This window comes from Pistacia vera, unplaced genomic scaffold (assembly GCF_008641045.1).
Source record: "Pistacia vera cultivar Batoury unplaced genomic scaffold, PisVer_v2 Contig230, whole genome shotgun sequence".
NCBI classification, from domain to species: Eukaryota; Viridiplantae; Streptophyta; class Magnoliopsida; order Sapindales; family Anacardiaceae; genus Pistacia; species Pistacia vera.
In genome coordinates this window covers 372805-385716 of record NW_022196036.1, presented here as the reverse complement: position 1 = coordinate 385716, position 12912 = coordinate 372805, and the positions used below count along the sequence as shown (strand labels likewise).

Below are 12912 nucleotides of genomic sequence, written 5' to 3'. Positions count from 1 at the left end.
AGGCTCCGCTATGGCCGTTTTTGGCCATATTGATGGTCGAAAACGGCCATATCGGGCCAGATCGAGGGATTTGGCCGTTAACGACCAGATCTAGATCTGGCCATTTTCGACCATATCTGGCTCGGTATGGCCGTTTTCGGCCATATTGATGGCCGAAAACGGCCATATCGAAGCCTCCCACAGAATTTCCAGTGTTTTTAGGGACTCCGGTAATTTTTCGGCGGTGGTCCGTGGTGGTTGACCCGTTGTCGACGGTGGTGGCTGGGTGGCTGTGGTGGTGGTGGCAGTGGTGGTCTGTAAATTATTTTAAATATAAGGGCATTATTGTCCAAAATTTTAATTAAATAAGAGTAAAATTGAAATAGGATATTAATGTAAATTTGTTTTAAAGTAGGGGTATTATTGTCTAAAATTTTTATTAATAAGGGATAAAATTGTAACAAAAAAAGATAACCCTGGTAATCTCAGAAAACCTAAGAAAATTGATGTAATTAGATTATCTCTTATTTTACTAATAGTAACTACTATTGGTATTTGAAGATTACTGGTATCTTATATTACTTGACAACCAAACGCAGTAATCAAATAATATAAGATGACATTACCCCAGTAATGCCACTTAACCCCGAACCAAACGACCCCTTAAAGTAATCTATCTTTTCAGTAATCCAATATTCCCTGAACTAAACGCACCATTTTAATAATACAATATTCCCTAAACCAAACGCAGGCCAAGTGTAATATGTGTTAGCATGTTGCCATTTTAATTTATTATTATTGTCGTTTCAATTTATTATTATTTATATTGGTTCTTTTAAGAAATGAATTCTTTCTCTTACTAAATTTTATTTTATTTTATAGGAGTTTTTGAATGTGTAAATATTAAATTAATTTTTTAAAATTAAATACTAATTGCTATTTTGTTTGCCCTTAGCATCTTGAGGCTTAGATGGTCAATGAACACTGAGTATCAGTTGGGGTGCGGCTGATAATTTCTTAAATATTAGGGTTATCCAGTAGTTTTCATACTATTACCCTCAGGGCTCAGGGCTCGTGTGTTGATGCCTTCTTTTGTAAAATGACATTAACAGCGTGATTTTTAAGCAAGTTACTTCGTGAGGACTGGGCTTAGACTCTAGTTAGTCAATCAAACCGTTCACTATAAATAAATCCTTCAACATGACCAGAAACTTCTCTCTGTTACTCATCTCTCCATTTTATTTTTCCTCTCTCTAACTAAACTTCCAAATTTCAATGGCCGACTCCACCGAGACCACCGCCGCCTCTACATCAGCGCCACCACCGGAGCCGAAGCGATCCTGGGGCGACGAAGTGGACGATGAAGAGGTTGAGGAATCTAAACCTGGAGCTGAACTTAATGTTGATGGATTGGCTATTGATGAGAACAAGAAGATCAATAAGTTCCTTGATGAACCTGAAGATTCGAACATTAAAGCCGTACGATCTTTCTTTCCTAAGCTATTGTTAGGTTTTGGATTTTCGTTTTTATGAAGTTTAGGATCCAAAATGTTTATTAACTACTTTGACTTTGATTTAGGGTTTTGACCGATTAAATATCGTTTTTGTGACCTGTTTATTTCGGGAGAAAATGCATAAGTAGAAAAAGGAAGTTCTATAGGCTCTCCGTCAAGTTTTCATTTGAAGCATATAAGTGACTTCAATCTAATTTTTTTGATCACTTCGTTTCTCCAGAAAATTCGAGTTAAGGAAACAAATTTTATTGGCGGGTTTTTAAATTTACATTTGCAAGTTTATGTGACTTAAGTATAATTTCGTTAGCTTGTTTGTTTCTTGAGAAAATGGTAGAGGAAAAAGAAAGTTCACAAGGCTCACTTCCGAGTTTACATTCAAAAGATTTTAAGGGACTCGTAAAGGTCTTCTAAGCTGAGTTTAGTTCTTCAACTTTTGGTTCAATTAGTTTTCTTTTTGGTTCATAATTTTTTTAATGACTGTGGCTGTTTTGTTGAATTTAGGTTACACTTGGTGATACGCCATACACATCAGCTAGTACATTTGAAGATTTGAATCTGTCACCAGAGCTGTTAAAAGGATTATATGTCGATATGAAATTTCAGAAGCCTAGTAAGATTCAAGCTATCAGTTTGCCCATGATATTGACTCCTCCATACAAAAATTTGATTGCTCAAGCGCATAATGGTTCTGGAAAGACCACTTGTTTCGTGCTTGGTATGTTGAGCCGTGTTGATCCAAACCTAAAGGCTCCTCAAGCGCTTTGTATTTGTCCTACTAGAGAATTGGCAATTCAGGTTGGCTTCTGTGTTTCTCTCTTGGTCTAGCTCTAGTTGTTGATTCTTGTCTTTTAGTAGTTCTTTTTCAGTTACTAAATCAAGTTTTATGTTGAATTTTAATGGTCTCAAATAAATGTTGCAGAATCTGGAAGTTCTGCAGAAGATGGGGAAACACACGGGGATAACTTCAGAATGTGCTGTGCCAATGGACAGTACTAATTACATTCCAATTAATAAGCGGCCACCAGTTACAGCACAAATAGTGATTGGCACTCCTGGTACTATTAAGAGATGGATGTCGGCAAAGAAATTGAGTGTCAGTTGTATGAAGATTCTTGTTTTTGATGAAGCAGATCACATGCTGGCTGAGGTAATCTCATTTTGCTGATAATGCTGTACCTGTGACTTTTAATGAAATTTACATTTTTAATATCTATAGATAAAGATGTCAAGATGATATGTTGTTGCCTGAACTTGATGGCTGATTGTGTGGTTCACCAAGTTGTATAGATTGATAGTCCTCAATATCTTAAATGTGGGATCATCAGAAATCTTGGATTTTATCCTTGTTTTCTGTGACAACTTACTGAATGTCAAGCATAGAACAATTTTTAACTGGCCCAAAGTTTTGTAACTGGAAAATACTTCATATTGAAACTTTTGTAATAGTAATTACTGCATTTGATCATCTTTGTGTCTCTTTGTCTGTGTGTTATTAATGATTCTATATTATTCTCTATCAATATGAGTATGAGTTTTTGGTTTCTAAATTCATGAATTGCCCGCATGGTTTGTGGGAGTAGTTTGGAAAGTTGTGCTTAGGTCTTTGTATGAAAGATCCCTAAATGTAGTGTAGCTTTTTGGAGGTTGATTAGAAATTTGTATTAGATGTTGGTGTGAGAAATTTTCTATGCATCTTTCTAGAGTTACATTGAGGTTAATGTGAAGTCAAATCAATTAGTTTTGAACCATTATTAGTTTACTGGATCTTGTTGGTGTCTTTTTATTTTTTATTTTTTATGGTTTTTCTTGGGTTGGACATGGAATATCTTTTTTTATGCGTTGACCTCGAGGAAGCAAGTAGATGGGGATGAGAATGGTGGCCATTTGCTGAAAGTGCTAATTTCAAAGGTGTTTGAAAGACTTGGCTACCACAACATCCCTTCTAATTCACTCCATTAGTATCTGAATTGTCCTCGTGATTAGTACTTCGTTTATGATAGAAATCATTATATTACTGGTTCTAAAGCAAGTTTATGTGCTTTCTTTAATTTGTACAATCTTGCAGATGATTTAGTTTGTTGCAGTAAAACATTTAGATAATCTTTTATGCATTATATGAGTGTGGTAATCAATGTTTGATTTCTCAGAAAGATTCAGAGAATCTATTATGCTTTATGTGGATATGCCATCAGACATTGTTTGCTTAGAAAAGATATTAAATATGCAGGATGGCTTTAAAGATGACTCTTTGAGGATGATGAAGGACATTGAAAGAAGCAATGCTCAGTGCCAGGTTTGTCTTAATAATGTGTGGTTAACGTACTTCCAACTCAGTGTGACGACTGTGCCATAAGTGTTTTCTGTATGCTTGCTTTTACTTGTCTCCTGATTTGTGCTAAAATTTTTAAATTTGGTGGACTTGCGAGTTTTCTGTCATCTTTGACTGAACTGAACTGCAAAATCTAAAGTGACTAGTAGCTTCTTTTGTAATGCTCGAATAATATACATGCAATGACTGTATATAGTATCAAGGGCATGTGCACTTTATCCTAAACTTCATTTTCTTTCTCTTCTCCTTGCATTACTTTGCCCCATAATAACTGCATTTTTAGTTGCTAGATATAGCACAAATTTACTTACTGGTACTCTTTTGCCAATTTATGTGATATTTATTTGAGCAGAGAATAATTTCTTGGACAGTGTTTGACATCTCTTTTTAATTTCCACTTTTCTTCTAGGTTCTTCTATTTTCTGCCACATTTAATGACACTGTCAAGAATTTTGTGGCACGAGTTGTTAAAGATTACAATCAACTCTTTGTCAAGAAAGAAGAGTTGTCATTAGATTCAGTGAAGCAGTACAAAGTGAAATGTCCTGATGAACTTTCTAAGGTTAGGGTTATTAAGGACAGAATTTTTGAATTAGGAGAAAACTTGGGGCAGACCATCATTTTTGTACGCACAAGACATAGTGCAAGCACATTGCACAAGTCTCTTGTGGAACTTGGATATGACGTTACCACGATTCAGGGTGCTCTGAAGCAAGAAGACCGAGACAAGATAGTTAAAGAGTTTAAAGATGGTTTAACTCAAGTTCTTATATCAACTGACGTTCTTGCCCGAGGTTTTGACCAGCAACAGGTGCATGTCAAAACCACTGTTTTATTAATTTCTGTTTGTGTCATGGAGCCAACATTCTGATTTCTTTTTCTGCAGGTTAATCTTGTCATAAATTATGATCTTCCTGTGAAACATAACACCACAGAGCCTGACTGTGAGGTCTACCTGCATAGAATTGGCCGGGCTGGAAGGTTTGGCCGTAAAGGTATTTTTCTGAATTTGGATGCTGTTATGTTAATCTCTTGTTGGCAATACATTTGATTTGGTTATTTGAGAGACGGTTGGCCTTCTGTTAACCTGCCATAGTTCTGTACAATTATAATGGTATCATCTTTTGATTATGCTCATGCTTTTCTGTTGAATATCAAATCTATGGTTATTTTTTTTCATACATTTCTTTGCATGATTGATGTACTTTTAAGGAAATCCTGTATGTTCTCAGTGATGTTTAATGTGTTTACATCATCTTGAAATCATTACACCATACATACAGAGAATTATGTTAATATGATTTGCATCTCAATATTCTAGGAGTTCTTCTCCAATTTACATTTTATATTAAGGTGCAAAAGATTGATTTTAAATAGGCTTCTATCTTATATGGATATGACTTGGTGGAAATATGGAATTATAATTATTACTAAAGTCCTTATATGCTAATGTACAGGAGCTGTGTTCAATTTGCTGATGGATGATAAGGATTATATGCTGATGGAAAAAATTGAGCGACACTTTGGTTCCCAGATATCTGAGGTAATTTTAAGGCCTGTTTTCCTGGTTGAAGAATTTCTCCCCGTCACTGAAACTCTGTTTGATGTCTAAGGATAATTAACACATTAACATAAACATACATGTCGACAAACAGTTGGGATCTCGTGTTAGGTTTTAAAGTTTGGCCTATATGTGTTATTGGATTGTGTGGGGCTGACTGTTGAAAACACTTAATATTATGTTCGAGAACATGGGGGAAAACTGAGGCTTGTTCTTCCACTCGTGTCTGTGATGTGCGTTTACACCATCTAATTATTTTCTTGCTAATGCTGTGTGATGTAGGTACCATCATGGAATAGTGTTGATGACTTTAAGGCAGCGCTGAAGGCAGCCGGTTTGCTGTGATTGCCTGCTGTACCAGTTTACCATGAAGGCTGAGAAGCAATGATTATCACCTGTAAATTTTCGCGGTCTGAGTAACAAGCATGATCGGGTTTTGGTTTTGGTGATTTAAGTAGTTGAAAAATCAATTTGTTTGTCAGATAGTAGAGGTTTAACGTTGTTTTGTGATTATTTTTGATAGATATTCCTGATATAGCCTGTTTGTTGAGTTGAATTTGTATTTGGATTCAATTCAGGGCCATCAATCTATATTAGTATTTATGTATTCAACCCAAGGCGATTGCTGTCTATTTATCACTAGTCATGTACTGAATCAAGACAACTGCAGATTGAAAGATAATTGATAATATGGTGCTGTAACTATTAGATTAACATCTCAATTAGATGATTCATCTGTTTCTGGGTTTTCCGTCTGTGGGAAAAAAGACGACTTTATGTATGTATGTATGCAGTTCCATTGATAAAAGAAAGCCAAAATAAAAAATTGATTAGCACAATGAGAAGAAAATCTATGTTCTTATTTAACAAGAAGATCTGAATTCTGTAATCAAGAGTAGACGCACGGCAAGCGCTTCCTGATGCTCTACATGGTACATACTACTGTTTAACTGTCTCGTCTCAATTCTGCACTCTTCACCAAATCATCAGTATTCAAAATGCCCTGTCTGGGTTGCTAGATCCTCTAGAATTAATGCTTTGGTATATCTTCAATCAAATACATGTCTGCATCCTCTCGCAGTACCAGCGCTCTGCATGTTTCATCTTGGCTTGCAACAACAATTAACTTCGAATCGAAAATCCACATGCTCAACAAAAGCACCAAAAATTCTTTGAAAAAACATATTTGCTGTTTTTATATTACCCGGCGTACCTTCAATGTTTTACCGAAGTGTTTTCATCATTTTCCAACTAAAGTACTGGGCCTACCGGCCATAATTTCAGGGATTTTTTATAACATCAGCCACGTAAAGCATCAACAGAATAAGAATCCCAATCCTTCTAGCTCAGATCAAAATGTAGGTTATTCTCAATCTCATTTTGATTTCTTTTGAACAAGCTTCATGGTTGTTTTTCTTAAGAGTTCTTCTCCAATGTGCATTTCGTATTTAAGGTGAAAACAGATTGATCTTTCATAGGTTTCTATCTTACTGGTGCAAATATGGAATTATAAGTATTGACTAAAGTGCTTATCTGTGTCTTCAATTTGCTGCTAGACGATAAGCATCAGATGTTAATTGAAAATACTGAGCGGCACTTTGGTGCTCAGATATCTGAGGTCATTTTAAGGCTTGTTTTCCCCTACCTGAAACTCTATTGTTAGAAGAATTCTTTGTCTGATGGTAGAGGTTTAATGTTGTCTCCGCCTGATTCAATGGCCATCTATCTATTACTATTAATGTTTTGAATCACAAAGATAATTGTCTTGATAAATTAAAGATTTAATCGATAAAAGAAAGTTGAAAATTAAAAATTGATTAGCATGATAAAAAGGAAAACCAAGTTGTTTGTTTAATCAGAAATTGACGCAGTGGAATTTGGATAGGCACTAGATACACTCTAGCTTAGCGGCTCGAACACGTTCATATCCACGAACAATGAATCTCAAGAAACCATTTGAGAAAATTTACTATAAATCCAGTCATTATTGTTTGTAGGATAACAAACCAATTTATACAAACTAATACTAATGTTATTAGAACAAGAAATAAGAAAATCCTAACACTATTAGAACAAGGAATTATAAAATAAGAAAATAAATACCTAAATTGAACTTCCTAATTTAACATGAATCTAACATAGCTATACTTCCAAATATAAAGTCTTAATCAAAATTAGAAAATCTAGGAAAATAAAAAACTAATCCTAATTTAGGAAAATCTGTCCTAGATTAGAAAGATCTAAATTGTACATCTCTAGACAACGTTTCAATCACATCACCATATCATCAAGATCTGGCAATGGAAACCTGAGAATCGTTGCAACTAGACTTGGCAAACGAGCGGGTATGGGTCGGGTATCCACGAGTCACGGGTCGATATATGTATGACGGGCAGGTACGGGTCAACCTGCGGGTCACCCGCATATAATGGCATTTTCTATAAATTTTTTTTACAGGTTTTTGTTATTTTTTCACTGTTTTTTGTTATTCAAATTGCATACTTGAAGATGTAAATTGTATTGATTTAAAAACTTGGTATAAAATTCCTTTATTAAGCTTGAATAACTTGGTTAATTATATTAAATAAATAGATGATTAAATTAAATTTGATTAGATTTCACCAAACATCATTAATTCATTATTAATATTTTTTACATTTATATCAAACTTCACCATATAGAATTAGTAAACACTAAACACTAAACATACATAGTAATTACTAATTGGTAAACACTACACATATAGAATTAGTAAACACTAAACACAAAACATACATAGTGATTACTAATTAGTAAACACTAAACATATAAAATTGTTCAACATTCAACATACATACATAGTAAACACTAAACACTAAACAATTAAACATATAGAATTGTTCAACCAAACACACTAAACAAACAAAGTCTATTACACATTGACGGCGTTAGAAGCCGCCCTTGATTCTGTAATTTTCTTCTCCATTGGCACTTGGCTTAATGGCACATCAAGCTGAAAATCATCAATTTCATCTTCTACAATTAACAAAATATAAGTTAACTATCGTAATATATTAACAAACTAAAATATTAAAACATGTGAAATGTAAATTAAAATGTTACCTTTAACTTCATATCCAGAAATCCATGTTTTGGTGCATATCAAAGACTCTGTATTTTCCGGTAAAAGTAAACTTCGATATTTACTGAGCACTTTGCTACCAACACTAAAACTGGACTTTGAAGCAATAGTTGTTATTGATATACTTATCACATCACAGGCCTTCATGGAAAGTATCGGGTATCGATCACTATTTTTCTTCTAATGGTCCAGGGTATCCAAATTGCAAAATTTGATGCGAACAAATGCCTCTCCCAAATAAGTATCCAATTCGGACTTCTTAGTAGCACTAAAGTCACTATTGTAGTAGTCAAATTCCTGCACCATTTAAATATTTAAATTTAATAAAGCAAAATTACAAAGTAAACAAAACCTTATTAGTCACAAGAATATAAAAATATTTAGGAAGTAGTGACTTACACAAATATCATCTCTAAGGATATTAGGATTACTAGTCTGTACCCAAGGATCGCAGGGAACCTCATTGCAACGGAGACCCTCATAAGCAGTAAAAAGCTTATACAACTTTTGCTTGACCAACTCCAACTTTCTTGATGCAACTATTGGGCCATAAACTTTTTTGAAACAAAACTCAACAAACTCAAACTTGAAACGTGGGTCCAAAATTGCTGCAATTGCTAACACAACACCATAAGAATCCAATTATTTGTCAAACTTTACTTTTATTTGACTTGCCATGGTACTAACAACTTTATCCTCATTTTTCATCTCTTCGTATAAACGCACTTGAACTCCACACATTTCTGAGATACAAGTTTGCTGTGGGGTATTGGGAACTCGAAAAAAAGAGTAGTGATGTCATAAAATGGTTGCAAGAACTTGCAAATCCTCACCCCTCTATCCCATTCTTCATCTGAAGGACAACTTTTATAATTGGGATCTATTAGTGATAAATGAACAAACACACGACGGTATATTAACGCACTTTCAAGCATTAAATAAGTGGAATTCCATCTTGTGGGAACATCCATTCGCAATCCTTTTGAGCTTCTCTCGCCAATTTTTTTTAACAAGTTCTCCAAACTTGATTCTTTTAGCCTCACTTCCTTTAACATATTTCACACTTTCACGAATCTTATGTAAAGTCACGCTACTAACCTTTAACCTTTCTTGGACTATGAGATTCAAGATATGTGCACAACATCGCACATGAAAAAAAGGACCACCACATAATAAAACATTTTGCACACAAAGTTGACTCTTTAAAATGTCTTCCATTTTATCATTATTACTTGCATTGTCTAATGTAAGAGAGAAGATTTTCTTTTTAATCCCCCAATCTTTTAAGAAATCATACACTATTTCTGACAAAAGAGCCCCTGAGTGTGGAGGAGGAATATGGCAAAAATTAAGAATTCTATTTTGTAACTCCCAATTCTCATCAACATAGTGAACCGTTAAAAGAAATATACCCATCAGTAGTACAAGAACTCCAAATATCAGAAGTCAAGCATATTCTACCCGAAACCCTCTCTAAAGCAAGCTTAATCTTTTCCTTCTCCCTATAATATATCTTTAAGCAATCTGCCTTAGTGGTGTTCCTAGTATAAGGCTTAACTTCATGATTTAGATACATGTGGACATCCCTAATTCCTTCATGCTCCACTATTGAATATGGATAATTATGTTTTATGATTCCTATTGCCATCTTCTCACAATAATTTTTTTGAGAAATCCTGAAACATCTTAATTTAGTATCACAATCCATCATCATTTGATCTACACTACTAATGATACGTTTAGGACAACTTGCCATATGGCACCTCAAATTCTTAGTCCCATGAGTGGAACTACTATATGCATAAGACTTAACCAATCATAACAATTCATCCAAAAAAAAAAAAAAAAAAAAAAAACTCCCATATATTTTACAAGCAAACTAGCCCTACCAAATGGCTGGATTTTTCCAACTCAACAGTCAACAGTCAACTCCAATAACTCAATTGTAACGCCCCACTTGAGATACGTAGCCATTGTTTATGGTATGGCCTAAAGGATTACTAAATGAGGTTGTATCTTATTCATGTTGTTTGTTTGGCCCTTGGTTGAGTTTATGTTTTGGGTTTGGTTGAGTGTTTACTATGGAATTGATCAAGACTTGGCAGATTTTGGAGTTGCAGCCTTCGCCGGGGTGAGAAAGAAGCTTCGCCGCGGCGACGTTGGTTCTGTGTTGGCGGTCTCGATTCTGGAATGTTTCGTCGGGGTGACGGGAAGTTCTTCGCCGCGGCGACGAGACAACAGAAAAGTTCTTGAGGTTTCTAGAGAATTCTCCATAAGGGAAAAATGACCATTCTACCCCTAATTGGCAGGAAAAATGGGGAGTAAAATGCAAGGAAATTTTCATGGAGAATAGTGTAGAATGGGGGTGAGTTTGTAAAGAATTAAAGGATAAAGGTGGAATTTTTAAGAAAAAGTAAGGGCAAAATGGGAAAGAGTGTATATTATATGAGCTAATAAGGGTTTAGTTCTCTAAACCCCTTCATTTTTCCCTTCCTCCACCATCTCTTCATCTCCCATTTTCTCTCAATTCCTCACTCAATCTTCCAAGGGATTTTTGAGAGTTTGAGTTGGAATTTGACAAAGAAGTGATCCTAAGCAAGAAGAGGTAAGAATCCCTACTCTAGAGATGAGTTTTATTTATGTAAGGGTTAAGTTCTTACTAAGTTTATGCTTAGGAAATAAGGGAAAGCTATGGTCCAACAAGAGTAGAGAGCTTTAGTGGAGACTACTCAAATATGAGGTAAGTAAATCCCAACCCAAGTTGAGATTTGAGAATTTTTTTGAGTAGAGATAAACATGTATGTTATTGAGAAATTGAGTAGAGATATATGTCTACTTGTTGAGAAAATAAATTGAGATAAGTACTCATGTTGAGTTTGTTGGATACTTATCCTTTATAAGGAGTGTAGATGTGTGATGAGTTGAGATGAAGTTAGATGAAATTGAGTATATATTTTGGGAGTGTTCTTCCATGGAAGGGATTATGCCCATGGAAGGGAGTTTACTTCCAATTTTGGATGGTCAAAGAGAGAAATAGAGTTGTAGTTGGATAAGAAGTTTGATATGCACATGAGTTGTTTGATGAAATGCCTAAGAGAAGCATGAGAATGAGTTATGAACCTTAATTATTGCAACATTGCATATTGGCATTTCTTAAGTGCATTAATGAGCATGAACCATCCATATGCATTAAGTGTGCATTGAGAAAGAACTTGAGAAAAAGTTGAGGAAGATTAGAGAAGTACTCTAAGAGTTAAGCTACATTATGATGAGTAGCTAGAGAAAGAGTAGAGATCTTGTGCACAAGAGTTAAAGAAGAGAATAGAGTAAGTTGTGCGATGGGGAACCTGTGAGTGATGAGTAAAGTCACGAGAGTAGGTGCTTTGTGATCCCCGGCCATGCCTCTGGTTAGATGAGGTCGTGACCGTCACGCAAAGTGGAACATGAGGTTCCAGCCGTGCCTCCAGTAAGATAGGGCCGTGACATTCAGAGAGAGAGAGAATACACTCACATGGCCAAAGGTTCCTAATCCATGCATGACCAAACCCGATCGATAGAGAAATGAGCGGAAGTTATGTAGAGTGCTAACGCCCAGCCATGCCTCCGGTCAGATGAGGTCGTGACATTCCAATAAGTAAGAATGAGAAAGAATAGAAATAGAAAGAACAGAGATGAGAAAAGCTAAGAGTTAAGCTATATTGAGAAACAGATGAGCAAACATGAGAAAGAATAAAAGAGAGATAAGAGCATAGGGTAGGTTATGCGATGGGGAACCCGTGAGTAATGGGTAGAGTATTCCCACATGTACGCCGCATTAAGCGGCATGAGTATGAGAAAGAGAAGTGGTGTAGCTTGTGAGAGTGCATGCGGATGAGGGCTATACCCAAGTACCTAAGAGAGAGATTGTACACCCAAATGGCCAAAGGTTCTGAATCCATGCATAACCAAGTCCGATCGGCTAGAATGAGGAGAAGTCATGTAGAGCGGGAGCGAGTCTCAGCCGTCTCTCCGGTAAGATGAGGCCGTGACTACTAAAAAGAGTTAATAGAAAAGAGTTATGAGAAAGAGAAAATAGATGAAGTATAAGAGAGAGAGAGTAAACGAGAATTGTAAGGAAAGAATTAGAGAGTAGAAGAAAGAAACATGCAGTTCTTTTGTATTAATTGCATGTAGAGCTTATACAGGCGAGAACCATGATTTTCCTTCATAGTGAGTATGATGAGAAGAAGAGAGAACCATGATTGTCCTTCCTGGTGAGTAAGAATAAGAGAAAAAGAACAGAGAATAAGAACAAAGAGAAAGAAAGAATAAAAAGAGCAGAACGGAGTTAAAGGAGAATAAAAATATTAGAAAGAAAGAGAAAAACAGTGAAAAATAGAAATAGAAGAACGGTATGTAAGGAAAGAAC

General features: G+C 35.4%; 1 protein-coding gene across 1 annotated transcript; it reads left to right on the top strand.

Moving 5' to 3' along the window:
• The first annotated feature begins 1146 nt into the window (after nucleotides 1-1146).
• LOC116131273 (DEAD-box ATP-dependent RNA helicase 38) lies at nucleotides 1147-6097 on the top strand. The gene is made up of 8 exons (XM_031416934.1): nucleotides 1147-1458; nucleotides 1995-2288; nucleotides 2413-2640; nucleotides 3721-3786; nucleotides 4232-4633; nucleotides 4709-4817; nucleotides 5280-5365; nucleotides 5666-6097. The coding sequence occupies exons 1-8, from the start codon at nucleotides 1255-1257 to the stop codon at nucleotides 5726-5728; spliced, it is 1452 nt and encodes a 483-aa protein (XP_031272794.1). The 5' UTR covers nucleotides 1147-1254; the 3' UTR covers nucleotides 5729-6097.
• Nucleotides 6098-12912: the final 6815 nt, after the last annotated feature.

Excerpts from the sequence above, each read along its gene's own strand:
- LOC116131273 (XM_031416934.1), top strand. The coding sequence starts at position 1,255 with ATGGCCGACTCCACCGAGACCACCGCCGCCTCTACATCAGCGCCACCA. Across the intron at positions 4,818-5,279 it reads TGGAAGGTTTGGCCGTAAAG|GAGCTGTGTTCAATTTGCTG; the intron begins GTATTTTTCTGA and ends GCTAATGTACAG. Across the intron at positions 5,366-5,665 it reads TTGGTTCCCAGATATCTGAG|GTACCATCATGGAATAGTGT; the intron begins GTAATTTTAAGG and ends TGTGTGATGTAG.